The following is a 27999-nucleotide window of genomic DNA, read 5'->3' on the forward strand; positions in this document are numbered from 1 at the left end:
CGCGAGCCCTCGTCTTTAAATCGAGGGCAAGGATTAGGATGCAGAGTGGAAAGGCTGAGGACAAAACATCCCTCACAGAGGGTTTCAGTTGTTGCCAGCGGCACCGGGAAGCCGGAGGGTTCTCCCGGCGCTCCGTGTGCGCGGTCAGACAGCCAGCCACGCTTTGAAACTTTCACTGCGCATCTGTGCATCCCTCGCCCGGGCTCGGCAGCGAGCCAAGGGGGCTGAATTCCTGCGAGCCCGTGCAGCTCCCAGCCGTCCCCAGCGCTAGGACCCAGAGGGAGCCGGCTCGCCGTGAGTCAGTGCGGCGCGGAGCCCTGCGAGCGCTGAATGAGGCTGCGAAGGCAGAGGGAATGTGAATGGATCTTCTGGCTGGCGAGAGTGGCCGAGCCCCGGGGTGCTGCAGAGCGCAGAGCAGCCTGGAGACCCCTCGGCAGCCCCTGTGCCCCCGGCGTCCAGCGCTCCGGCTCTGAGGTGAGTGACCCGCAAAGCCCGACCCGCAAAGCCCGACCCGCAAAGCCGGACCCGCAAAGCCGGACCCGCAAAGCCGGACCCGCGGCTCCGCTCGGGGCAACTTCGGCATCTCCTCCACCGGCCCGGGGGGTTCGGGCTGGCGCGGGGGTTTTTCGCTCTCCGGAGGGGGGGGGGGGGCACGGATTGGGTGTCTGGGAAATACTTCAAGGCTTGAAAGCAGCTTTTTTGCAAGCGAAGCGTGGTCTGGGGAAACCGAAAATCGCATCTGCCGGGGCAGGTTTGGCTGCACGCACATCTGGAAGGTGTTCCTGCAGCAGCTGTGGATAAGCTTAAAGCCTGAAAAACATCCTTAGCAAGAGCAGCTTAATCTTAGGGGAAATGCAAGTGTTCTTATTCTTTTTATCCAGGTATAGGGGAACTTAGTTTTATTTGCATTTTACAGCAGTTACACCTATATGAAAATTCTTTCCTGGCTTTGTTCTGAATATTAGGGCTTTCTTATTTGCTTTTTTTTTTTTTTTTTTCTTATAATTCTACTCTGGATAAAACCTCCTTTCTTCCTTTACTAATATAAATAAATAGGAATTCTGTTAAGTCAAAGCATGACTGGCCCAAGGCAGAATCCTTTTAGCTGCAGACAGAGCAGCACTTCACCAAAGACCGTGTATCCTCTAGGATGTCCACTTGGAAAAGCTCACGACCTCCCTGCTGCCTGCCTGTAGTGACAGGATGGAGCTGACAATGTTTATTGATTTATAGAGGGTGATAACACTCTTTTAGCTGAGACAGAGATGAAACAGGGACCCCAGTCAGGGAGACAGAAGAAATTTGTGTGCTGAGAACAAGAAGTATTTGTGCTTCAGTTCTTTCTTCACTTTAAATTCTCCTTATATGCTCAAGAAGTTTTAGAAAAACACCAAAAGTGAGCGCGCTTGTCAGGCTGGTTTTCCAAGTTGTCACAGCTTGGAAGTTGCATTGTAACTGTTGGACAGATAATTTATGGATGTTTTCATGCATTAAAGTGTCACAATAAAGTTTTTTGGGCACTTTTTTTGCTAAGCCAAACTGAAAGGTGACAATTATCTGCAACAAGATAGAGAGGGAGCTGATTTGTCTGCACGTTCCAGCTCTTGGCACTTCGGAGCTGGTTCAAATATTATGGAAAACAGGCTTTTAAAATCCCCCTGACAACTGCCATTTCAGGCATTTATCTGAAACTATGAGGGCTACAATATTTCCTGCACTTTCCCAAAGAGATTGCAGTGATGGAATGAAGAATTAAATATACTGGAGTGTTCTCAAGTATGATAAGAAAGACTTGGCCTTTAAATATATTAATAATCATCCATATGAATCATTTTTAAACAAATCCCAGCCAGATCTGGAGAGGAGCCCCCAACACATCTGGGCAGTGGAGTAACAGTGATTTCACATCTTGATCAATCCCAGCCACTCACCCTGAAGGGATCTGTCACTCACAACAAGGTGGGAAAGAAAGTAACCGTGGCTTTCTTTTTCTCATCCCCACAGCAGTGACCCTTTTCTCCATAAAAACCTGAAATTATCTTTTAGATTTCTTCATTTAAGTTCACTGCAGAATTATAACTAGCACGAGCATCGTTTTATCCCATATGCTAAATAAACAATTACTCCATAGAATAACTGGGCAGTCCATGAAATCGCCATAAGATATTAATTTAAAAAATCAGATTGGAAAAATACCTTAAATATGTATTCACATTAGCATTTTCAAGTGCAAACTGTGTGCCTTTAATGGGATGCCTAGAACAAGGGTCAAGTAGAACACATTAAAAACTAGATTATTTGAATTAAATGAATAAATCCCATAATTTCCCCTACTGCTCCATGGCTTTGGACATATAAAAATGCTCATTTAAATACAAATTCTATTAAATTTTTTTTTGTTGTTTCCATACAGCGTGCTTGTAGGACTAACAGAATATTGAACACATATTAATTAGCATTAATTGAATTAAATTAAAGGCAAGTGGAAAAAACACTGGTGATTTAAAGAAGTTAACAGAAATCCGTGATTTTTTTTCAGTCCACATTTTAAGAACAAACTCTGCCGACAAAAAAAAAAAAAAAAAAAGGTTAAAAAAAATTCATGGTTTCATTCCAAAAGATTCAATGTTCTAACAGCAAAAGCCAGTGCTGGATTGGTGGGGTTAGAAATATTTGTCAATCCCACATGTGAGGCCACTAAAAGCCGGTGAAACTCAACCCCTTCCAGACCAGCCACAGCAACGGTGACCTCTGCCGGCAGCTGCCCCCCGGGAACCAGGGATTTAGGGCCTTATTCAGCAAGTGACCACGAAACAAAGCGTTTATTAAATCAGATTATACACTCAGAGAAATGCGGGGTAACACCTCTTCCCACCAAACTTGTCTCATGGTACAGAAACTCGCCTCGGGGGAACGGAGCTGGGGAAGGGGCTGGAGCAGCAGGAGCAGCTGAGGGAGCTGGGGGGGCTCAGCCTGGAGAAAAGGAGGCTCAGGGGGGACCTTCTGGCTCTGCAACCCCCTGACAGGAGGGGGGAGCCCGGGGGGTGTCGGGCTCTGCTCCCAGGGAACAAAGGACAGGAGGAGAGGGAACGGCCTCAAGTTGCGCCAGGGGAGGTTTAGGTTGGATATTATGGAAAATTTCTTCCCTGACAGGGTGGTCAGGCGCTGTCACAGGCTGCCCAGGGCAGTGGTGGAGTCACCATCCCTGCAAGGGTTCAAAAAATGCTTAGATGTGGCACTTGGGGACATGGTTGAGTGGTGACCACGGCGGTGCTGGTTAGTGGTTGAACTCGATGATCTTAGAGGCCTTTTCCAACCAAAATGATTCCATGATTCTTTGTAAACAAGAGGCACATGTAGCAGTGCTGCTATAACTGTGTTCCTGCCTCAGCCAGAAGGAAGTTCTCCCCGGGCTGGGTCTGCCCTGAGCCCGGTCACAGGGGCCAAAGTATTTAAGAACATTTCTCCAACCAAAGCGTCTCTCCCACTCGGGGACAGATGTCCTGTGGGATGTGTGTGGCTTGTTCTCCTGACACAATGCCCTTTGTGCACTCTGTGGAATTCATTAAATATTTGTGTGTGTTTGTGTGTGTGTGTGTGTGTGCATTTATACCAAAAATTCTGTGGTCAAGCAAAGCAAGATCATTTTTGCTGTTGCCAAGAGAGCGTAGTATCAATTACTGTGAGTTATGGGCACTCTTGCCTGCCCAGTTCCACTAATACTAAAACCATGGAATTTGGGGGAAAGAACATCTCAGACCCTCAATATTAACTCATACTGTCCCCAAATCCTGGACACTGCTTGTAGCTCTGGCCATCAGTTACATGGATAAAAGGATAAAGCAAAGCAAGAAAAGGTGCAGGATGATGAAAGCCTGGAACATTTTCTGTATTCAGAGAAACTACAGAGATTATGATTTCTAAGTCTGGAAAAGAGATGGCTGAGGAGGGGTGTAAGGGAGATATTTATAGTCATAGTTGTCCTTAAAGGAAAGTTGTCCTTGTTTAAAGGAAATGGCTGTTGTCTCGTCTCCCAGTTCAAAAATCAAGGAGTGGGGAGTAAAACGGGCAGGTGGCAAGCTCAGGGCAAACAAAAGAAGGTGGTTCCTCTCTCCAGGCGTAATGGAGCTCTGGAATCCCTTTCCATGGGATATTGTGGGTCACAGGGTTCAGGAAGCAATCAGACATTCTGAAAGCAAAGATGCTGCCTGTGGTTCCATAAATCCAGAATGACTGCTGAGTGGGAGAGCACTCCAAGGAGATGATCCCCATGTGGTTGCCCTATTCATGCACCACTCCCCACAATCATCAGCTGCTGCAGGAGGCAGAATTACTGACCTGGATGCACTTCTGTTCTAGAAACTTCTCCTCAGCGCTTTACTCAGAGCAAATACTTGACCTACCCTGGAAAAAAGAGGTGTAATATTTACTGTGGGTGGCCAGTTCTCTGATAAAAAGAAGGGCAATTCTGGTCAAATAGCATCCTTCATTTTGATTTTTGCTCAGGAATTAGGTGTAGGCCAGTGTTCATGGAAGTTACCACTACAGAAAGACATTAATGCTGAGATTTACAGCTCCTCAGGCAACTCAGTGCCTAAATAGATTATGACTGAGGAAGGCCTGGGAAAATACAAATCCGGTGGATCTTGTGGAATTTGCTGAAATATAGTGCAAATGTGGAAGTACAAATTTATCTCATATCTTTGTGGTCTTTCTGTGGAGCAGACACCTTCTTTGAAACTCATTACTGGACTGAAATATTTTCCAGCAGCTCTAATTGACAATATTATACATAAATCTTAAGTAAAAAGTAGCAGGGAAATGCATCATTAATTACACTGACAATGCATGTAGGAATCAGGCCCTACAAACACACACATGCATGAGATTTCTGTGGCACATTATCTAAATCCAAAACTCAAATGACTGCATGAGGTAGTTTGAAACAACATTTAATGGCTTTATTGCCAGGCTTCTGTAGCATCCTTTGAATTCCCCCAGGCCACTGTTCAGTGAATGAAACACCTCTGAATTTTCCTTATCTTGGAGGAAGTGGGGTTTTTTTTTCCTTTCTTCTCTTTTCTCTTCTTCTTTTTTCCCTGGCTCTTGCATTTACAACAGTGCTTTGAGATTTTATGGCACAGTAGTTGGCACTGTCAGATGGCCCAAATCAAGACTCACATTATAGGTTGTTGGGATCAGTTTTATCACATAGAATCCCAGAATGGTTGGAGTGGGAAAAGACCTTAAAACTCATCCAGTCCCACCCCCTGCCATGGGCAGGGACACCTTCCACTAGCCCAGGTTGCTCCAAGCCCTGTCCAACCTGGCCTTGGACACTTCCAGGGATGGGGCAGCCCCAGCTTCTCTGGGCAACCTGTGCCAGGGCCTCCCCACCCTCCCAGGGAAGAATTCCTTCCCAATATCCCATCTGACCCTGCCCTCTGGCAGTTTAAAGCCCCTTGTCCTGTCTCATGGACACGGCTTCCACATTCCACAGTGGTATTTCCTGGAGGAAACTGTGAGATGGGGACAAGGGACAGCAAAAATCCTCAGGAACTGCCTGGCTTGGACTTTACAACCCAAACCTGAACAACCTCCCCTCAGGTTGACAGAAGTCAAACCTGCAGTGACCAGACCACTTGATGTAGCTCAAGACTTCTTTTATTCAGGGATTTTCTAAAACTGAACATTGAACACAGACCATTAAACTGATTCCAAAAAGTCTTTCTCTCATGTATGTCCCTGGCTCCAAAATCCAATTTCCTGTTCCCATAGGGTCCATAACAATGTGCTAATAAAAGATCAAATTCTGCTGCCACTGACTTGTTATGAATCAAAACTCCTGCTGATTTCAGTGGGAAAAGATTCAAGCACAAAGTCAGAAAAAAATCAAATAGAAGTTAAGACAACTTCTTTGGCTGTTTTGGGCTCGGTTTACACATCATTGACAAAATCATGGGATCATTAAGGTTGGAAAAGACCTCCAAGATCATCAATCCAACCTTTGACTTAACCACACCCACTAAACCATAATGACATTTATGCTGTGCAAATAAGAAGCTCCTTCCAAGAATAAAATGAATGAAATGAATGAATAATTGATAAAATGGATCTGGTTCTTATACAAAGGGCTGGTCATCTCTTTTGAACTGTCATATTTGTGAGAAATGTCACTGCCTTAAAGAGCCTGCAGCAAAAATGGCTTCAGCTCATTCACTTGTTAACTGCCCAGAACATTTATAAAGATTAGGCTGATTCTGGCAGTTCTGACCTACAATGAGTAAATTAGCCCAGTGTAAATACAGCTGGGAAGCAGATTATGTCTTTGATAACTTTCTATTTGCTAAGTATGGCTTTGCTAGGCAAAAAACTACTATTTTGATTTTTTTCCTGTTCTTAATAATTTTTGTGTTGTTTGGGTACAAAGGTGACACAGCTTTTTTTTTTTTTTTGGTGGTCTGGTTCACTGCTTTACTTTGACTGTTTTATTTTGTTCCTGACAACCCCATGTGATCCAGTCTCTTAAAAGAAAAAAAGGAAGAAAAAAAAAAGAAAAAAAAAAGGTTTTTCAGAAATTTTTGTGATGGGGATTTGCCAGGCACCTCATTGCTATGTAATACTTTGATTATGATGCATTTAACAGCTCTGGCTCACAGAAGATGTGTTGTTCTATTTTGAAACAGAGGTTTTTTGGGTTTTTTTTGACGACTTTATGCGCTGGATGACTCAGGTATGAAAAAAGACCTGTGCTTGTTCACAAAGAGCTTTGCCCTGTGGTGGATGACACAGCCTGCATTTTCCAAAATGCATCATTTCCTGCCCATTATTCCAGGATCCTTTTGAGATGCTCTGTGCCTCAGTCCCAGACCAGCAAGGTGTTGAAGGCAAATGCGTTCCAAAGCACTACAAATAATTAATTTGAATTATTTGTAACACCATATGCTTATGTTGCTCTTAGGATCTTCCATTTGCCTCTGTCAGAGAGAGGATGACCAAGATGGGCCTTTCACTTGGTCATTCTTATTGAGAGGATATTAAAGGGGTTCTATTTAATGGGGAATAAGTTGATTATCCTTTCTTTTGCTCAGTGATAGATATTTTATCCATTTCCCTCAGCAAAACTGTTCATGGTAACTGCACTTCTTACCTGGAAGGAGAAAGTGCACAAAGTGTGTAAAGAGAAATAAATCCGCTCAGAATAAGCCACAGAAATAAGGTGTGGGTTTATTTTCCACGTCAAGAACCTTTTCCATTCCTCCCCTTGATACTGGGGAGCCACCTGGTCCAGTGGGAGGTGTGGACTCCTTATCCCTGGGAGTGTCCAAGGCCAGGTTGGACAGGGCTTGGAGCAACCTTGGGCAGGTGGAAGGTGTCCCTGCCCATGGCAGGGGGTGGAATGGGATGAGTTTTAAGGCCCCTTCTAACCCAGATCATCCTGGGATCCCATGACTGATGTTATCACTGCTCTAAATATTCAACATCCACGGTTTTGTTCTGCCTGGATCCAAACCCTCCCTGCCCCAGTCCCTCTTGCCAAACCTTCCTCCCATCATTTTCTCGGGGACAGGCTGGAAAAAGAGGAGAGTGCAAAGGGTCACTGCTCAGCCTCACATTCCAGGACACTTTACATATGCCAAAAGTGTGAGTTCCTGGTTTTGGCAAAGCATCCAGAATCCAGAGCATCAGAGGGAGTTTGTTCCACGAGCTCTCCCTGGGTGCACGTTCCTGCACTGCAAACTGGTGCTGGGAAGGGCTGCACCAGAGCCCACTTCTTTTCTCTGTATATTCTGAGGCAGAAAAGCATGTGGCCCTTTCCTTCTCATTTCTCCCCTCCTATTTAGAAGCAAAGAAATCAGAAAAACTCTTCAGTGAACTGTAGGATTTCTCCCCTCTGTTGGATATTTCGAATTTACAAAAGAATTCAAGTCGTTTGAATTCAGCCTTCAGCACTTGATTGTGCCATCACTTGAAAGCAAAGGGAAACACTTTCTAAGAAAATAACACTTTTCTAATGCCACAGGAGAACTGATGCAGTGTTTAAAGTTCAGATTTAAAGTTCATCTCTCTCCCTTTGAAATAAAATGAAGTTGCAAAAGCTCATTTCCAAGTGACATGTACTTAAACTCTGGCATTGTGCACAGAAATGAAGGACACACCTAATCAGCAAAACTTCCCTCTGGTTTTCATTTTAAGCAGGCAAAAAGTGATCTTGTAAGCTTTAGACCTTGATTATCTGCTTTGAACCCAATATTAATGCAAAGAAACCCCAGAGAAAAGTTGAAAGATGCTAAATTCAAACACAATAGGTCTCTTTAAAAGATATTTCAGTTAGAAATCTGCTGGACATATGTTATTAAAAAGAACAGAAGAAAAAGCTTATTTTTCTTGTGTTAGACAATGTAAAATTTTCTTGTATTCATCATCTGATGAAAATTGTTGTAAAAATAGGCAAATAGCAAAGAAAAATCTATTCCTACTGCCACAATTATGCCAATAATCTGTGCAGTCCCACTCTTCAACAGCATTTAATATTGTCATGCTACAGATCACATCTGGCTACAAAGGTCATCTTTTGTCTCCATCCACTCTGTGCTCATCCATATTCTCTTCCTTCCAATTCAGAATAAAACTGCTTTCTTGTGACCACTATGATTCTTCCTGACAGTTGATTCACCACACAAAAGCATTAACAAATAACTCTGTAATAAATACAAGGTGCACATCGAACACCCCGACGAGGGAAATATGTGGTTACATATGGGGTTAAGGGGTAAAATGAGAGCAAATTTCAAATATAGGAGGTTATTTGATATGGGCACAAACCCCAGGTTTGAAATCAGACTTTTCTGGGAGCTTTTTGTGGAGCTAAAGAACGTGTGAAGTGCAGCCATGGTCCAGGTGTACCTGTCCTGCCTGCAGAAGGGTGTCCTGCATTCAATGGAAATACAAATTACAGTCATAATTAGACAGGGGGAGGATTACAGAATTTATTATAGAATAATAAAGGCAGGAAAAGACCTCCAAGATCATCAAGGCCAGGTTGGAGGGGGCTTGGAGCAACCTGGGCTGGTGGAAAGTGTCCCTGCCCACGGCAGGGGGATGGAGCTGGCTGAGCTTTAACGTCCCTTCCGACCTAAATCATCCCACGAGGATTCTTTGTAATCCTGGATCTCACCTGAGGTCCTACCACCTGCCTTGCACAGCTTGTGCTGCACAGATGGGAAAATGCTGGGTCCAGGTGCAGGATTTGCAGCCAGATGTCCGTGCTGTGACTTTTCTTGGTCTCACTGGTGGTTGAACAGACGACCACAAATCCATCAGCTGCAACATCGCTTTGAGTTGTTAAGTGTGCTCAGAATTCCCACTGTTGCCAATGTGATGGAATAGCTTCACATGACAAGCATCAAACACTCATCAAAGCAAGCAGTCAATGAAATTGTGCAACCCCTGTGCGTGAGGGAAAGAGATGATTCACCTACAGATGTGCAGGAGATAAATTTCTCGTCGCTGCTCACAACCTGGGGCACATCAGGAGCCAGGCAAAGATTTAAAACACCACCATCATTTTCCACTGGACAAACCCTTGCAAAAAAAATTTGACATTTCATCTCCTCTTTGAAGCAGTTTTTGCTCGATGTAAGAAACAAAACCCACAGAAATATCCTTTTGGGGTTAATTCCCTAAATTAACTAATTCCCTAAATCCCTAATTTTCAGCAATAACTGAAAAACCTACTGATTTTCAAATACTGTGTTTTTTTGCTGCTGGTACTAGTATCTAGTACTACTGGTATCTAGTACTGCTTGGTGGGGGTTATCTTTCTGAAAGCTTCTAAAAAAAGTTGGTTTAACCTTTAGAGGCTGCAGATTTCCTGTCCCAGAGGCAAGGCAGCACTGCAGCATCATTCAGAAAGAAGAATGGGAGAGGGGGCAGGTGTCTTGTTCCAGTCTGTTAATCTGTACATTACTACTGTAAACTCAGAAAACGGAATAAAACTCTTTTACTTGGAGGGAGCACCAGCGAAAATCTTCAAATTATTGTGAAGAACAAGTTTTCAGGAAGCAATTAACTGCCTGGCTGAGAAAATCCCTGCTTTTCATTTGATCTAAAACTCCTGGGTGGTATTTTGAAACATTTGATTGAGCTCAGTCAATTAGTCTTGATTATGGTTTGGCTTTTCCCTCGGAATAGGCTGATCCATAGGGAATGCCACTCATACCAGCACTGAGGCAGAGCAGGATGACTCAGCTGATTAATCAGCTTTCTTTTTTCTTTTTAAGAAGCAAGCATTTGGCTTCCCCAGCTGCTGAAGTGATCACTATCAGGCTCGTGTTGTAACTCACATAGTTTTGGTCACCCCTGACTCATCCTAAGAGAGGGAAAGTCACCTGCAACCCCTGATCTGTCACAGAATTACAGAATCCCAGACTGGTTTGGGTTGGAAGGGACCTTAAAGCTCATCTTATTCCACCCCCTGCCTTGGGCAGGGCAGGGACCCCTAGCCCAGGTTGTTGGGAGCTGTCCCACATCTCTGGGACTGATGGACACTCACAGCAGTGCTGCACCCGGGGGTTTCTGCTCACCACAATGTCCTTGGCATTTCTGGGAGAAATATTTCCATTCCTGTTGCTTTCTGATCAAGATTTGCCATAAACCCCGATATTTTGGGTTCTGACAGTGGCATCAATTCCTTCTAGACAAGGAGATACTGACCCCACACCTGGATTTTGTTAAATAAATCTGGTCACTTCCTCAGAACACAGCACAGATTCTGCAGATGAGCCATGTCTCCAATTCCCAATCCAAAATTTTGCTGAATTTATTAACCAAGTTAATGGAAGAAAAAAACTGGCTACTTGTAAAAACCTTAATTAAACATGGAGCTTTTTTTTTCCTTTTTTAATAGGTAAATCACACCAAAATGCAGCCAGTGAGCAGGCACAGTATGTGATCATGGTCATGAAATGCCTACAATGTAAATGGACTTAATGACAAAATTAAACAAATCTCAATTAAAGCCACAATGATTCGAGACAGGCAAAACACATCACTCCTCCAGCTTCCCACTAAGTAGGTCTCCAAGCATGGAAAGGTTGCCAGCTATGGGGAACAGTTTAGAAAGTTAATGACAGTAAAAATGGGATTCACTGGAGACTGTAATCCTGACTCCATAAGCATTGCCAGAGGCCTGACATGAAGAAACAAGTACTATTTCCAGCAGACTGTAAAGCCAAGGCAAAGATTAACATCTGTCAGGATCAGCTACAGATGAGATTCTTAGTGATCCTTGAATGTCACAAGAATTTAGGAGGGCTGAAATCAAATTTAAAGAGAGTAACCATGTACTGGTGAATTTGGTCTGTAAATTTAAAGTACCTTCAAAGTACCTTTCCCTTCATTTCAGCCATATATTTTCAAACAGCTGTGTGTGATGGAGCTCAGTGTTACAAGACAAAAGAGGTATTTTTTCCAACTTAGTCACCGTCAAGCTTAGTCTTGTAGGAAAAGCAGTGACAGGGAGCAGTTCTGTTGCTGTTACCAGGCTCCAAGACACTGATTTTCGTGTTTGGGCTGTGTTGCTGTGGATTTTGTTTCTGCCTTATCCGTATCTATCCCTCCTAACAAGATTAAGACTTCGCTCACATTCTTCTAATTAAAATGCTGTAATTCTGGGAAGAGATTCCATGTCTTCTTTTAGCAGGGTAATCAGTACATCTGCAAGTTCAAGTTGCTATTTTTTAACATCAAAGCTTGCACAAAGATAGCTCTCTGCCATGCAGGCCAGGACTTTTTATCCACACTGGTTTGAGTAACACACTTCATTTTGTGGTGGTAGGATCAACATCATCTCCTCCAAGGACAGGTTTGGAGAACTGGGGATGTGCAACCTGGAGAAGGCTCAGGGGACACCTTAGAGCCCCTTCCAGTGCCTGAAGATCTCATTGCAGCCTTTCTGAACATGAAAGGGGGCTTATAAGAAGAGGGAGAGTGACTTTTTACAGAGGCAGAGAGTGGTAGGACAAGGGGGATGGAGGGGGGGAGATGGATGGGGGGAATAGAGATAGGACAAGTCTTTAAACTGAAAGAGGAGAGATTTAGATAAGAAAATAGGGAGAATTCTTTCCTGTGAGGGTGGTGAGACACTGGCACAGGTTGCCTGGGGCAGTGGTGGAGTTGCCATCCCTGGAATTGTTCAAAGAGCACGTGGATTTGGTGCTGAGGGACATGGCTCAGTGGTGGATTTGGCAGTGCTGGGTTAATGCTTGGACTTGATGATCTTAAAGGTCCCTTCCAACCTTCGTGATTCTGTGAACTTCAAGCTGCATTTCACTTGCCAGCTGCAGCCCTGAAATATGATTTACAAGTTATTAGTTCTGTAGGTTCTGCTTCCTACAGTAAGATACAACTCCACAACTTCCAGGGGTTGCTCCTCCCGCTCTCACTCCTTCCCCTGTATTTCTCTAGGGTTGTGATAACAGTCCTGAGAGAAGAAGGTTTTGTTTAATCAGCTCCTGCAAGATTGTTTTGATGAATGTAGGATGAGGAAACTTGTTACAACAGTTTAGTGCTCCCAGTTCCAAGAGTTCCCACATTCAGCCTATTGATCTCACCATGGCAATGGAAAAAGGGTTCATATCTAGAATAATAAAAGGCAGCAAAGAAAATAATACACTGGTAAACACATTAACAGTAATCTTCTGATCCTGGCCTGCTTTTATGAGAATTCCCACGTTTCCAGCTCTGCATTCCAGGGGAGTCAGTGAACCCCACAGAAAGTTGAAGTGTGAACAGCACAAAGATGTCCAACACCATCAGCATCATGTTGCAGTTTGGGCACTCAGAGTTATTCAATCTCAGAGCAGGGCCAGGGAAAGTTCTAGAGAACGTGGTACAAACATGCAAGGGCACAGCTTAAAAGGAAAAGATGCATCTTCCCCATTATACTTTTTGACTGTAGCAAAAAATGCTTTCAGCAACCAGATGATGCCAGAAAACAGAACATGCAAAGACCCTTCAAATGCTCCGAACACAAGTGAGTTGCCAAACACAGATTTATAAGAACTGTGGAGACTGCCAGGTCAGTCCAACTCCCCCTTTCCTGTTCTTAAGCAAAGGTTGCTGAACTTCATTTAAACTTCTTTGAGCTCTGTTCTCTGCTTAAAGGATTCCCACAGTACGAGAAAGGATCAGATCTTTCCTTGACAGATACTTTTTTGTTGAACTGTCCTTTTTCACAGAGTCACTTTGTGACCAGGAGAACTGTTCAAAGACACAGGCATTTATTTCAGAGACAACTGCAGGCTCCCAGCAAGGGAGGATGTCCTGCACTCTGCAGCATCATCCACTTCTCTGCCCATTACACTGATCATCAGTCAAGCTTTGTGTGAGGTGAGGATATTCTGGAGGTTCAAGATCCAGACAAACAAACCCCTTCCTGCGTGTAAATGTCACCTTAAATTTCATTTCACCTTAAATGGCTGAGTGGGGAATAAAAACCTCCTATCTTAAAACAGCCACAGCAGCTGCCTCCCCTCAAACTCTGACATAATAGGAAGATGGAAAACTCCTACTCCCCACTTCTCCCTGGGCCTGAGCCCAGCAGCCCACACCATACAGCTGAAATATGGACCCAGTTCAAACTGTCTTTGCTCTCTGGGAGCATGAGCAGATTTGTTGTGCAGCAGCAGCTGCCTGACACACTCAGGATGCTCAGAGAGCTGAAGTTTGGACTGTATTTCTCTGCCCTCACAGGTTTAGTGTCAGGGTCTCAAGGGAAGCAGAGCTGAGATTCTCAGAGCATAGGAATGAGGTGACTCCTAAATCAAGTCTCTGTACTTATTTGAATGCAGTTTGAATTACTTTTTTCTGAAGATATATTTTGTTGCTAAAGTACAGAACCCAATACATCTTGTTACCACCCCTCTTTGGAGTTGCCAGCAGTTGTCTGGCATTGCAACCATGAGAGTTAATGCAGTAAAGAATTAATAAAATGACTAAATACCTTCCACAGCAGATGAAAGCCAGGGTGCTGACGACAACAAGAGGTTCCACGTGCTCTGATTGTGTGGGGCAGGAACTCTGAGGCAGCTGGTCTCAATGTGTGAAAGGAGAAGGCAGGGAGACTTGCAAAAAAAGGAGTCAGAAGGCATGTGGAGCAGCCCTTGGAGCTGGAGAGGAAACAAAACAGAGTATGTCAAGGCATAGGCATGGCCAGGGACAGGGCTGGGATCCAGAGAACAGGGGATTGTACCAGCAGAACTGTGTTGCTTGGCCCTTGAATGTGCTGCCCAGCAAACCATTACCAAATGAGCACAAGGGCTGCCCAGCAGAGCTGTTCTGCTCACCCAGGGGTCTGTCTGGCCCTGAGGAGATAATTCAGTGCCAGTGCACAGTGTGCCTGTTTGCTGCTGCACCACTGAGTCACTGCAGGAGTACGACGCACTTGGGGATGGCAATCCCACTCTCCTGCTTTTTAATCCATTCATTCCATAAATAAAAGTGCAGGAAAGGATTTTGGTAAAGAGAGAAGGAGCTGGTACTGCCATGGATTACAAACACTGGCAAAACCACACTTGTTTTCCCACCACTTGAGGCATGCCCACAGTAAAACACAATGCACAAATAAGGACAGTAAGGCAAATAAAAGCATGTGAAGAAATGGGATTTGTTTCCCTGGACACTTATGCTTTGCAATGGTTTACTCTGCTGCCAGTTACTGAAGACGATCCTCCCAGGCTGAACTCAGGAAAACACACAGTGAAAAAAATGTAGGTATGGAGCGTTTTGCATCGTGTCAACACTCTTACACAGAAACTGTCCTTTAATCCTCAGTAAGTGCTGAGCACAAACACACAAAGTATGAAAGCCCAAGGGGAAAAATTCCAGCAGCACCAGGGTTTACAAACCAGCTCCGTCTCTGTGTGGAAAAAGCTGCAGCATCGTTGCTCTGCAGGGGTGAAATCCTGTTCGCTGGTTTCCTTCTCCTGCTCGTGTTCAGACGAGCCAAAGTATTAGAATGGACATCTTAAATGCCTAAGCAGTAGCAAAAACCTTGGTGTTTTTCTTGGTAAACCACCCTAGATGTCAGGAGACTCCTGTTTCTCCTGCAAGAACTACTTGTGCCCGTGGAGAGTGTTACAAGAGCCACACGGATGACTCTGCAACCTGAGAACTCCTTCCGTGTTTCTGTGGTTTGCTTTGTTTTATTTGGTGGTGTTTCCAGATTTTTTTTGTGGACAGCTCTACTACAGACCCTGCTTCTTAGGAGGTTTTACCCTCTCATTTCGAAACTGCACCACATCTAAAAGGGTCCTGCTGTGCAGAGAAATAAACCCCTCTTTTCCACCTCTTTAGTAACTAAATTTTTTAAGTCACCAGCAAGTAGTAAAAAAAACCTTCAAGGCTGGAAGTTTTCCTTGCACCCAGCTGAACTGTTTGCTTGGTTTAGACAGCAAAACCCCCTCATATTTCACATCTCTGTAGTGGAATACTTAGGAATTCTAAGGAAATTGTTTTGAACTCAAATTGAAGGGGAAAGGCAGGTGGAGTACAAGAGGTTGAGCATTATCACTCCATCTTTACAATCTGCAGAACAAGCTCAGGCTTTGCAATGAGGAGATATAAAAAGATCTGCTCAAATCATGCAGAGCAGGACAGCTCACTGCCCTCCACTGCTTCTGTACAGTCATCTAGAAATTATGGAAATAAACTTCTCAAATTTATAGGATGTTGTCAAAGAATACAGAAATCAAACCAATAATGAGCAACAGCCCAATTACTCAATTTTTTATACATTCAATTCAACTTGGGGCATGTTGATTTAAAGAAAAAATACTGACATTTAAATGTAATTAAAAATATTATCCCCATACCTTGTAAGTTATGTGTAGTTACAATAAGGAGGGCACAGAATGACTGGGTCAATACCCATCTCCAACTGCAATGAGAATTAGGAATTCCATTTCTAAAGGTCTCATTTGAGTTTTCTTCCCATCCCTTCCACCTTGTCATGTAAAGTAAATCACGAGAGAGGGAATTTCAGTCACTAAGAAAGGAACTGAATTCTGTAGGTCTCATGAAGGTAAAACAGATTTAGAAACGGGAAAGAATATCCTAGAAGTTTAAAAAAAACCAAAAAGGAGAGGGGCAATGGAGAAGAGGAACATTGCTACTGCTTGGCAAGAATCCTGTGTTATTCTTTGGGTTCTTCACTTGCTACAGAAGTAAATTCTACTGACCATAAGCGAGGGGGGAGGTTCATTTTATTAAGTGTTTTGTAAAATGTCTTGGCATTTTTGGATGGAAAATCCTGCACAGGCAAAGCAATGTTCTGTTTCAGTATTGACTGTTCCTTCACTATCTCAGCAATTTCTGAGTGAACACAAGAGCATCTCCATTTCACAAGGGTTTATTTTGTAGACTTTTGTCTATGTCTTGAAGGGTTTTTTTAATGTAAAAAAACCCCCCCAACACTCAGTTTGAACTGCTACAGCTCCATTTTTAATCAGGTGCTGCCAGACCCTCAGCTCTAGTAGAATATAGGTTTTACAGTTCTCTCAACTCCTGCCTTCGTTGCTGCACTTTGATTGCCAAGTACAGACACACTTCAGGTTCCCTTTGGTATTTTTCAGAATTCCTGCCCCATTAAAATATCCTTGAGTCATTTAAAGTAGTTATAAACACACTGGAAGATTTGTAGAAGATAAAATTCCTTTTGGATGTAAATAATTAATAGACCAGGAAAGCCTGAAAAGTCATGAGGATCTTGGCCATAATTTATGGATGCTCTTTGTCCTTCCATAATGTTCTTCTCCAAATTCAGCATCTAGACAAACACTGCAGATGATGGAATCTACCTTTGGGAATCTGATGATGACACCCCAGCTCAGTTTTATTTTCTACCTCATCTCTGGAGTCACCACACTTAGTGCATCACACTCCAACATGTCCAAATGCTACAAATCTCCTTTGTTTCCAATTTATTTGTGCAGTTGTAGAAAAGTGAAAAAGGAGAATATAAATGAAAATTATGAGCTTGAATAAAAACTAAATGCTAGCCTTGCTGCTGGGATTCAGCTGGTTCTTATTAATCAGGGTTTGGACAAGAATCAGGATTTATATTCCCTTCTGAATAGCTGGAATAAGATCACTAGTTGGAAAAGTTTACTGGCCCTAAAGATATTGTATTTTTCTGCCTTAACTACTTTTGGCTGTAAGATGGGATAGTAACATCACAGTCTGACTGCCCTCATACTTTCTGGTCCCAGATGAATTCCAGTTTGACTTTGGTAGTTTCATGAGGTCTGAAATTCCAGTTATTTCGTTCCCGGTCATTTTGTGTTGGAAACCTCAGGGCCAAATACAGCAAGCCAGATATTCCCAAATATAAATCCCTTTGGGAAGGGTGTAGGGGGGAGAGGGACAGGCCATGCACCAGCCTCATTAAAGAACTTTGGACTCACTGTTTAACAGAAACTAGGGAATGAGTTGTCCTCCTGTTTTTGGACAGGAATTGTAGGGAGCAGCAATCCCTCGTGCCAGCTGGTAGTTGGGTAGGATGGAGGCATCCAACTTTATATCAATGAGATGGATTTATCTCATTTATCCTGCAGTAGTTTTCCTGTCAGTTAGTGCCTGAGATCTTCAGTCTCTCCTTTGTGCCTGTGAATTAGGATATATGAAACCCTGGAGTCCTATAAAATACATATCCAGCTTCGAGGCTGTATGGAAAGTTCCAAAGTAATCATCACATGTCAATCATTAATTTTAGGATTATATTATAGATGATAATACAGGGATGATATACAACTTGTGGCATGCTCAGATAACCTATTTCTAGCCAGGATTTTTGCTCTTAGCTCATTTAATTTTACCAGCTTTTTGCCATTGGGGTCATTGACTTCAGGAGAACCAGATTCACATGCTCCTTCTAAGGCTGTTTTCAGTCATTTATTTTCAGAGATTGCCACTAGTTTTGTAAGTGACTATTTTTCCTTCACTGCATTTAAAGAGATTTTTATCTTGACAGAGGCAATTTCTTTATCTTTTATTTAAAGACTGTCGGTTTGTTATCTTAACAAGGATAAACTTTTCTCTTCTGTGCCCGTTTAACACTTCCTAACAGCCAATCTGTCACAGCAAGAGCTGCATCCCACTGCAAGTCTTTACTGGTATGGCCACTGACACCTAAAGATCATGTATTTTTTCACATTTTAGATGACTCTTGATGACTCTAAATTCCCAGGGGCATGTTCTACAAGTGAGAGCATCGTGATGCCAAACGCTGTAAAACAAATCTGAGTCGCAGAACAAATTGTGGCATTCTTAGAAATAGAAGCCTTGATTTTGTTTTACCACTCAGGAGTTACAAAGTGAGCCTTCTAAAGGTGAGCTCTGCCTGTCCTGTGTCACAAAACCTGTCACCCACTCTAAGGAACCCCCCTGTGGCTCCAGGCTGGATCACCCCCTTAGGTGGCTTCACTTCAGGGAACGGGGTGTAAATGAAGGGAATGGGCAAAAAACTTCTTTTCCTCTTTTGGAGCTTCTCTGCAGAGACACCAGCAATTGAAATATTTATGTGCTGGTTCAGGAGGATAGAAGGGATAAGATCAGGCTGCTGCAAATAAACCATTTCTATTACTTATGTCCCAATAAGCATAAAATAAACCTTAAGAAGTGTTTTCCAAAGCCTTGCTGGTGTCTGATCTGGTGAATCCCCACCCTGCAGAATTATAGAATCACAGACTGGTTTGGGTTGGAAGTGACCTCAAAGACCATCTCATTCCAAACCCCTGCCATGGGCAGGGAATATTCCACTAGACCAGGCAGTTCCAAGCCCCATCCAGCCCGGCCTTGAACTCCTCCAGGGATGGGTCAAGACTCATAGCGCTTAATTACCCCCAAATTAATGCATAATGGACTATGAAGCATCCCTGTTATTATCTTTGCCTCTGCTGCACATGAGTCAGAGATCTGGAGGTAGATACTTGTTGCACATCCTGTGATGACGATGCTCAGGGTGACACGGGGCTCGTCCCCGCAGGGCAGCATTTTTCTCAGTCTACTGCTCTGCCTAGAAATCCTCAAAGGAACATTTCACTGCTGGAGGCATTTGGAAAAAAAAAAAAAAAAAGGAAGTGTATGAGACACAGGTAGCTTCCAGTTGGCTCTCCAGCACCCATAAACTTCTTATTTCCAAGCTGAGTCACCGCAGATACAATAGAGGAATGAGATGTGGAGTCCGTTAGAAATTCCCGTTTTCTTGCTCATGGGCTCAGATCAAGGGCAGGCTGTGCCTCTGACGCTGCTCTTAGTCATAATGGCCTCAGGATTCCCTGCCAGGGCTCGGGAATCATTTCCCTGAATCGCTAATGTTACATTTTAATTCATATAATTCATATTCAATTCATAACCTCCTCAAGTGATTCCGTGAGGAAGATGTGCCAGGGACACCTTCTCTTTACCAGTGACTTCAGCACCAAGTGCCTCCCTCATTTCTCTCTTACTTCCAGAAGCAGTGAGACGAAACTAAAGCACTACTTGTTGCTTGTTTTGGTGACCTCCACGATCCCTTTTGCTGCACTGACAGCCAAGCAGCTCTGTTTATTTTTTGCACATCCCTAAAACACGCCAACAACTTCAAGAATGACAGAAAACAACATTCCAAATTGTATCAGGCTTTAGATTACAACATTCGATGTTTATGTTTGTTGCCCGTGTTTATTTTTATTTAGAAAATAATGTACTTGCTGCGTTTGATTGAGCCAAACTGAGCATTAATTTATCTTTTCTCTCACTAGTGTAGGAGCCACTTGATGGCATCTGGTCAATGTGCAATTAGGAGGCTGCACTGACTGCTATTCTTACTGGAAGCAATTAATTTAGTAAATTTATTAAATCTTCATTCCCAATAAGTTTCCAGGCAACACAGCCTTTTTGTCCGTTTTCCCTCAGATTCTGTGGGTAACTTCAATTAAAAAGGAATTCCCTGCACTTGTTTTGTTTGGCACTTGTTGCACTTACAGGTCCTGCAAGCAAAGTGTTTTTCAAGACACAGAACCAGTTGCTTTTTGATGTGATCCATTTCTTCACTCTCCAGAATCCCAGAACGGTTTGGGTTGGAAGGGACCTTCAAGACCATCCCATTCCACCCCCTGCCATGGACAGGGACACCTTCCACTAGCCCAGGTTGCTCCAAGCCCTGTCCAACCTGGCCTTGGACAGGGATGGGGCAGCCACAGCTTCACTGGGCAACCAAATCCAGTAGGAGTAGTGGCATGTTATAAAGATATAAAGTGTTATTTGCACAGGAATGCTCCATAGGGGTTGACAGTAAAAAACAAATTCATTATTTACCAGTGGGTCTGTCTGAAAAAGGTAATAATTGAAATACAGGCGAGGCCCTGGCACAGGTTGCCCAGAGAAGCTGTGGCTGCCCCATCCCTGGAAGTGTCCAAGGCCAGGTTGGACAGGGCTTGGAGCAACCTGGGCTAGTGGAAGGTGTCCCTGTTCATAGCAGGGAGTGGAACTGGATGAGCTTTAAGGTCTTTTCCAACCCAAACCATTCTGGGATTCTGGGATTCTATTCTATATGTGCTGAGACTAAAATTGAAGTGCCATTTTTTTCTACCCACCAAGTCTGTCATCTGGAATGCACGTAAATTCTGAATAAACAGTTACTTCACTAGGATATTTTATGAATGTCTGGGAGGTACAAAGGAATAGTATATAGATGCTGAATAACACGGCATCATTTACTGGATTCTGCCACAACCAGGAATCCGGGAAAAAGGCGGTAAATGAGCTTTAAAAAAAAGAATTCCTGCTGAAAATAAACTCTTTTGTGGTTAAAAACCGGCCAGTTGGAACTGAAAGAGTGTTTTCTTAGGGTGGCAGAACAGTCGGAAAAGTTGTTGGATTATTTTTGGCAGTGGCCAGCACATTATAGCTCTATCATTACTAAACTGCCCAGAGTTCACTGAAAGGGTTAGTGCTTCACTGGGGTATTCCTGCAAAAATCCAGCACACTCCAGCTGTAGCACAAAGCTTTGGATTTGGAGCTCTGATTGACCTTCCTGCCACGTTGATATCACTGTAACTATCTCAGCTCCTGAGTACAGAGACACACAGGTAGGGCAGAACCTGAGCACGACCCACAGAGAGCAGCAAACCCAGGGTGGCCGAATCACTGCACAGAGTGTTGCACAACCACACAGTGAGCACTCACACAGAGACTCCTCTGCCCTGCACTGATGAAAACAGGCTGGGGAGATTTCAGCTGGGGTTTTAAGCTTCCAGTAGCTTGTCCTTGGGTGCTGGTAAGAGCCAAACCCAGTGGCTGCCTTTGCTGGCAGCCCCCTCTCCCGAGGACAGACACGGTGCAGGTGTAAAACGAATCCAGTTCATGCTTTGGCATTAGCAGCCTGTTCTCCTCAGCAAATGCACTTCAATCCCCACCCTGAATCCAGCAGGATTTCTGCAGTACAGGAGTACCTTATACAACCCCTATTTACCTTATTAAATGGAACAGATGGGCTATTTAACACGTAAGATTAATAAAATACTATTTCTACCCCCTTCAGTGGCACTCAAGAATTTACAATCAGAAATGTACTTTGCTGAGAAAGTGTCAGTTTGCTGGATTTAATTGGTGAAGAAAATACTGGTTTCCTTTTAACTGGGGTCTATATGACCATTCACAGTGCAGTCATTAAGACTGGAGTTATTTCTGCCCTTACAGTAGCAAGATGACAAACATTTATATAAATGCCTTCACGTGTCTGCAAGTTCTGCATCTTCAATTCTGCTCAAATATCAGCCACAATCAGGCAATTCTCTGCCAATAACTGGCAATCTGTGATTCTCCCCCTGAGTCTGATTGCAACCAGATTTGCCTCCCAGACACAGATGCTGGGGGTGTGAGCCCTCGTGTGCCCATCTGTGCAGACAGAGCTCGGGCAGTGCCACCAGCAGGTATTGCTGCACCACATGGGGTTTGGTGAGCCTGGAAGGTGTCTGAGAGGGGTGGGAATCAATGGATTGTTGGGTCTGGCAAAGGTGCTGAATAAAGGCAGTTCTCTGCAAAGTCTGGAACTACTTTAGACAAGCTCTTTACTGCAGGGAAAAGGCCCAGCTCAGAGAGCCAAGCAAGTGGGTTTGTGCCTGTCCTCCTGCTGTCGAGTGGGGAATGGTGCTGAAAACACTGATTTGCTGGCTGATTACTGAAACAAATACTTCTACTTCTAGTGAAACACAGCATAAGGAAGTGCCAGGCTCAGCTCTGCAGCCCAGGGCCCGATGGCATGCTGCAGCCCAGCCCGGCTCAGCTCTGGATGAAATAAGGACCTTGCTGGGGGAGCAGTTCTTTGTGCAGTACAGTCCGAGGTAAGCACGGCACTCACCCTGCTCCCAGCAGGCTCAGACCACCCATGACCAACCTCACACAGCAGCTGCACCACAGGAAGTGTTTAAATGACACTTGACCACCATAAAAGTGGGGTTTAGTGCAGAGGGTTTGTAATTTTGGCATCAAAATGACTCTGTGGCCAATGCTACCCACAGGCATCCGAGTACCACCAGCACCAGAGCTGGCAGCTGCTCCTCTCCCTGCAAGTTCAGGTGGCTGCACTTGGCATCCACTGTGGGCATCTCTAGAAAGCACCATGAAAAGGTCTAGTAACTAAGTATGTGACAAAGTTTAGATGCAGAATCATGGAATTTAGAAAAATTTAGTTTGGAGTTTAGAAAAAGCTCATCTTGTTCCACCCCCTGCCATGGGGCAGGGACACTTTCCACTAGACCAGATTGCTCAGAGCCCCTTTCAGCATCACAAAAGAGCCTGTAAAATACCTGTATGTGCCAGCAAAAAAGTCCACAACCCTCACAGACTAAGGCACACCTAATTCTTTAAATCTTATCTTGCTTGTGTTGTCATCAGGTCTTGTCCACTTGTTGGTTTTGTGTCACTTTCTATTCTCCACTAATTAAATAATTGATAAAAAGATTCAGCTTTGAATCTTCAGGAAAACCACCCCATATCCTAAATACCTTCTGTCTGTGTTTGCTCCACACTCCACAGAATGTTCTACTACAAGGAGAGGAAATACAAGGCAATTAAAAAGAGGAAAAGGCAAGCAGGAGAGATTTTTCTGCTTTTGTGTTAATGGCCTTAAAGCAAAAATGTCAACACATGCAACACAAGAAACCTGGAGAAGGGGCATAAATGTAGCTGAATTTTAGAGCAGCAAATCTTGTACAGCACAAAACCAGAACCAGCTCTTTGCTGACATTGCAATGTCTCTTTCCTATAGAAGGAAACAATAAAAAAGGGGTTTATGCATAAACACAATAGGTTGAGGCTGCTATTGGCATGGATAAATTGTGCCTGGATTTTGTTCTGCAAACCTTTTCCATTACCATTTCTGTCAGGAAAGCTAACTCTTTAGACACGTAATGAACCATCTGATTTTAATTTGGTTGTAGAACAAGGGGTTACTCTCTGGATCGTGCACAGCCAAGCTGTGAGTTACACCCAGCTCTGTTTCCTTATACAGACCATGATGCCGACTGCTCCAGCTCGAGCAGCACGTGGGAAAGCAGCAACCCTCAGCCCTGCTTTAAGCAAATTAAAGCAGCTTTGGATTTTCTCTGTGACAAAGATTTGACTCTCCTCGTCATCGTTTTGCCCCCAGTTCCTCCAGCCCAACTGTTGCTCAGACAAAGTGCTCACGTGGCTTTTGGCCTTTCTCTTTGTTCCTCCTGCACCTCCACCCTCCTCAGTCACTACCTTCACTTGGCATCTCCTGCTGATTTCCTAAATGTTTGCTCAGCCCTGCACAACCCCTGCTGTTTATGTCACTTCAGCTCCTGTCTGAGATAAGACACACAAGATCCTACGGGACATCTTAGGGTTATCCTGCATTTTCTACAGGATTGTTCTCTGGCAAAGCTGAACCCCTGGTTGAGTCCTTCAGTGCTGCTTGGGATTCTAATCTGAGAAAGCTGAGCAGAGAGGGGGAACTGCTACAATAACTGACCAACACCCAGAAAAAACATTAAGACATGCTGGGAAATCAGGGCATGAACTGCAGAGCCCGATTCCCCTTGTACAAAACCCTGTTTGTCCAGTGGACACGGGGCCTCCTGCCTGCTGGCTGGACACTGCAGAGCTCGGGGCCAGCTGAGACTTGTCAGGAAAACAAGGCAAAGAGACGGGGAGGAGCCTTGCTTGGGCTTTTCTGTTTATACCCCGTCTCTGCTTATTAAGTCTTCACAGAGGAAACACAATGTCTGCCCTTCACTGCAATTTCCAGAGCATTTTTGAATGTCTCTCGTTCCCAACATGTGGATGAATTAGTCAGCACATGATAGTTGCCCAATGAGGTATTTCTGCTGCTGCTCTTCCAGCATAAAACGGGTCTTAGCAAAGGTTTAGACATTTGGATTGCACTTTTCCACACCCAAACAGATGTGCATATCCTCTGGATGGAAGGAGGATGAGCATTGGTGCTGCATCTGCTCTGCAGGGACATTTGAGGAGGTTCTTGCTCCTGGTATTCTGAAAAAGGGCAGGTATTTCCCTCCAGAATTCCCAGTACTATGGCCACAGTGGCTTCAGCCATGCTGTACCTAAAATGCCAATGCAGAGGTAGCCTGGCACCCACGGTGCTTCTATGTGATATCCATATTTGTCCTTAAATATGGAAAAATCCCACCTGCCTTGGTGGCATGGTTACCTGAGCATTTTGGGGAAGGAGCCCGGGCTTTATCTGCCCTGAATCAGCCATGTGGTGTGTCCTGAAAGGGCAGATGGGAAAGCTGGAAGCTGCTGGAGGCTGCTGAGCCAGCCAGTGGTGGGGCCTGGCCACATGGCAGGTGAGTGTGGCTGCTGAGGGTGTGATAATGGCACCAGGTACTGGCTTGGTGGCCCCCACGCCCAAAAATCATGCAATTATAGAATCAGACAGGTTGGAAAAGACTGAGATCATCAAGTCCAACCCTTGATCCAACAACACCGTGGTTTCCAGACCACGGCACTGATGCCACATCCAGTCTCATCTTAAAAACCTCCAGGGATGGTGAAACACCTCTGCAGACAAGTTTAGGGAATGGACAGCTGGTTTAGGCTGGTTTAGCTTCTAGTTTCACTCCTCTGCAGGGTGTTTGCAGCCAAGAGATCGGCCCTGGCCAAAAAGGTTGCTGCAAAAATCACTGGAGGTTTGACTCCTGGGAACATGCTGTCGCCATATGGTCTCCACATTCATAACACCAAACAAGTGCTTCATAAACAGTGCTCTAATAACAAATACCAGAGGAATTAATAATAATCTAGCTATTATTTTCTAATGTTCTCGCTTTATTAAGAACATTTATGCTGTCTGAACGAGGTCTTCCGGAAGAACAACATCTGGCACCCACATGAATACCTGATGAAATCCGTATGATCCTGGGTATCTTACAAATTTATGGCCAGCAACGGCAGCGCTTTGTGCCCACATGGCCCCCAGTAACAGTGCCTTTCTCTCTCGTTCTAGGTGCATAACGTAATGTCCATGCTGTACTACACTCTGATTGTAGCTTTTTTGATCGGCACACAGGCAGCTCCAAAGTCAGAGGACAATGCTCCCCTGGAGTATCCAGCAGAACACTCCCTGCTCGATGCCCACCGGAGCAACAGGCACCACATTCCCGAGGCAGCCCCACAGACGCCCCACGGCCGCGCCGCCTGGAGCAGGAGAGAAGCCATAAACATCACCGTGGACCCCAAAATCTTTCGGAAGAGGCGTTTCCGCTCTCCCCGGGTGCTGTTCAGCACGGAGCCCCCGCCCGTGGCGGGGCAAGGACAGAGTCTGGGATTCCTCGGCGGCGCCGGTTCCCTCAACAGGACTGCCAGGACCAAGAGGTCCACGCACCCCGTGCTGCACCGGGGGGAGTTCTCGGTGTGCGACAGCGTCAGCATGTGGGTCGGGGACAAAACCACGGCCACTGACATTAAAGGCAAAGAGGTGACGGTGCTGGGAGAGGTCAACATCAACAACAACGTCTTTAAGCAGTACTTTTTCGAGACCAAGTGCAGGGACCCCAAGCCGGTGTCGGGCGGGTGCCGCGGGATCGACGCCAAGCACTGGAACTCGTACTGCACCACCACCCACACCTTCGTCAAGGCCCTGACCATGGAGGGCAAACAGGCGGCCTGGAGGTTCATCCGCATCGACACGGCCTGCGTGTGTGTGCTCAGCAGGAAATCAGGGAGACCCTGAGCGGGGAGCTACGCCCTCCAGCACCCTCCTACCCCCCTACCTCAGTCTGTAAATTATTTTAAGTTATAAAGGACTGCATGGTATATTTATAGTTTATACAGTACAGAAAGAACCTCATTATTTATTAAACTCTTTTGGAAACCTTTTGTGTTTTTTTAATTTATTTACCGGCAGGGCCCCTTCGAAAATACGTTCTCGTTCATCCCTACGGCTCTGAAGTGCTCACGGGGCCATTGAACAAACCTTCCACAAAAAGAGACATTTTTCACACAGTTTTCACATGTATTCCTCTCTTCCACAAGAAAATTTTCCTCACAAAACCTGCCAGTTTACTGCAGGTTTGTTTTGAATTGAAATCTTTTGTTCAAATACCAGGAAACTGAAATAGAACTTTTCAAAACTTGCTTCCAGTGTTACTAATTGTTCATAAAGATATAATATATAATTAATCATCTTAGTGAACTCCTGGTAGAAACACTAGTTCTTCATTGTTGCCACATCAATTTCTAAGTAAGACCTTCAGTGCACATTTTAAAACTGCCAAACTATTTCCATTGCAAAAATAATAATCCGTTTTGAATTATTGTGGAACATTTGTCTGCACAAGAATAGACTCTAGAAGTGTGTATTTTTGTGATAAAATGGTATTTTACAGCCCATTACTTCTGAGCTGTATTAGAGTGATGGAATTACAAATGTCAATACACGTAGATAAATTTCAAAAGTTCACGTGGCTCATAAATTCAAATTTGATAATTCTCTCAGGTCAGTATTTTGGCAACAGGGACCTGACATAGGAGCAAGTCTTTTCATGCATGATAGAAGAAAATCAAAAAAATAAGAATAAAAAACCCCCACTGAGGCTGTGTTTTAGCAGGGACCCAGAATAACCCTAAACTCAACATTTCTGTGTGTTGGGGAACATCAATCTCCAAAAATCCACGGTGGAGCCCGAGGCCTGTGATGGGCGTTTCAGTCACTGCACACTGAAAAAAAAAGCTGCAGATTCTCTTGTTTCCATTGGAAGGGCAGCTGTTCTCCATGGCAGACACTGTTTCAAAACAAACACCGTCAAGGTTTTTCGGCTTGGTCTCTTCCAAATCCTAGAGGGCACACTTTCACCGTTGCCTTCCCTCCATGCACTGCTCTGTAATGACAAAAGCAGAGCTGGCATTTGCTTCCTCCACGTAAGCAGCACAGAAGGGCAGCAGATCTCCAGAGAAAATGCACCGGGGCAAAATAGTGGCAGCAGAGTGAACCCAACCCAGGCAGGGTGTGCTTCCTGGTGGGATAATGCCAGTCTGTGTGACGTGGAAGGCACTGAGACCACTCCTGACCATCAGTTTTCAGCCCTCTCTAGCAGGTGGTTATGGTGTGGGGCAGCAACAGCCCGGTGAGAATGTTTTGCTCTGTGCAGAACAACATATTTGTAATATTTGCAGGAACAGTCAGTTTGGAAGGTCAAGGGGAAGGGAGGCCCCTCACTGTCCTGTATCCTCCAAATAACAACTTGTTCTGGAGCAGGGGGAGGCACTTGGAGAGCAATCCCATAGGAAACAGATGCCCTGACACAGCAGCAGGACACAAGAGCAGTGGCACCCACCTCCCTGCCACCACAGGAGGGATGGAGGGAGATCAGGCACACAGGGTGTTCTGAAGCAAAGAAAAACGTGCAGTTGGAGCAGAGTCCCACCTGTGCTCTTCAGTGGCCTTAAAGCAGCGGAGCAAAGTAACAAAT

The 27999-nt window shown here is 44.5% G+C and overlaps 1 protein-coding gene across 3 annotated transcripts; it reads left to right on the top strand.

Annotated features, from left to right (window-relative positions):
• On the top strand, positions 1–26407 carry NGF (nerve growth factor). Of its 3 annotated transcripts, none has more exons than XR_005563755.1 (3): positions 398–474; positions 22249–22386; positions 25599–25683. XR_005563755.1 is itself a non-coding variant. In XM_027746261.2 (3 exons), exon 3 carries the CDS (start codon positions 25548–25550, stop codon positions 26259–26261), a length of 714 nt encoding a protein of 237 aa, XP_027602062.1. In that variant the 5' UTR covers positions 398–474; positions 22249–22386; positions 25536–25547; the 3' UTR covers positions 26262–26407. The 3 variants fall into 3 exon arrangements, 2 of the variants coding, with proteins under 2 accessions (XP_027602060.1, XP_027602062.1); XM_027746261.2 differs by having other exon boundaries at positions 25536–26407; XM_027746259.2 differs by lacking the exon at positions 22249–22386 and having other exon boundaries at positions 1–474; positions 25536–26407.
• The last annotated feature ends 1592 nt before the right edge of the window (positions 26408–27999 follow it).

The sequence above is a fragment of the Pipra filicauda genome, unplaced genomic scaffold (assembly GCF_003945595.2).
Source record: "Pipra filicauda isolate LSUMZ 115617 unplaced genomic scaffold, ASM394559v2 scaffold249_size1133689_pilon, whole genome shotgun sequence".
Lineage (NCBI taxonomy): Eukaryota > Metazoa > Chordata > Aves > Passeriformes > Pipridae > Pipra > Pipra filicauda.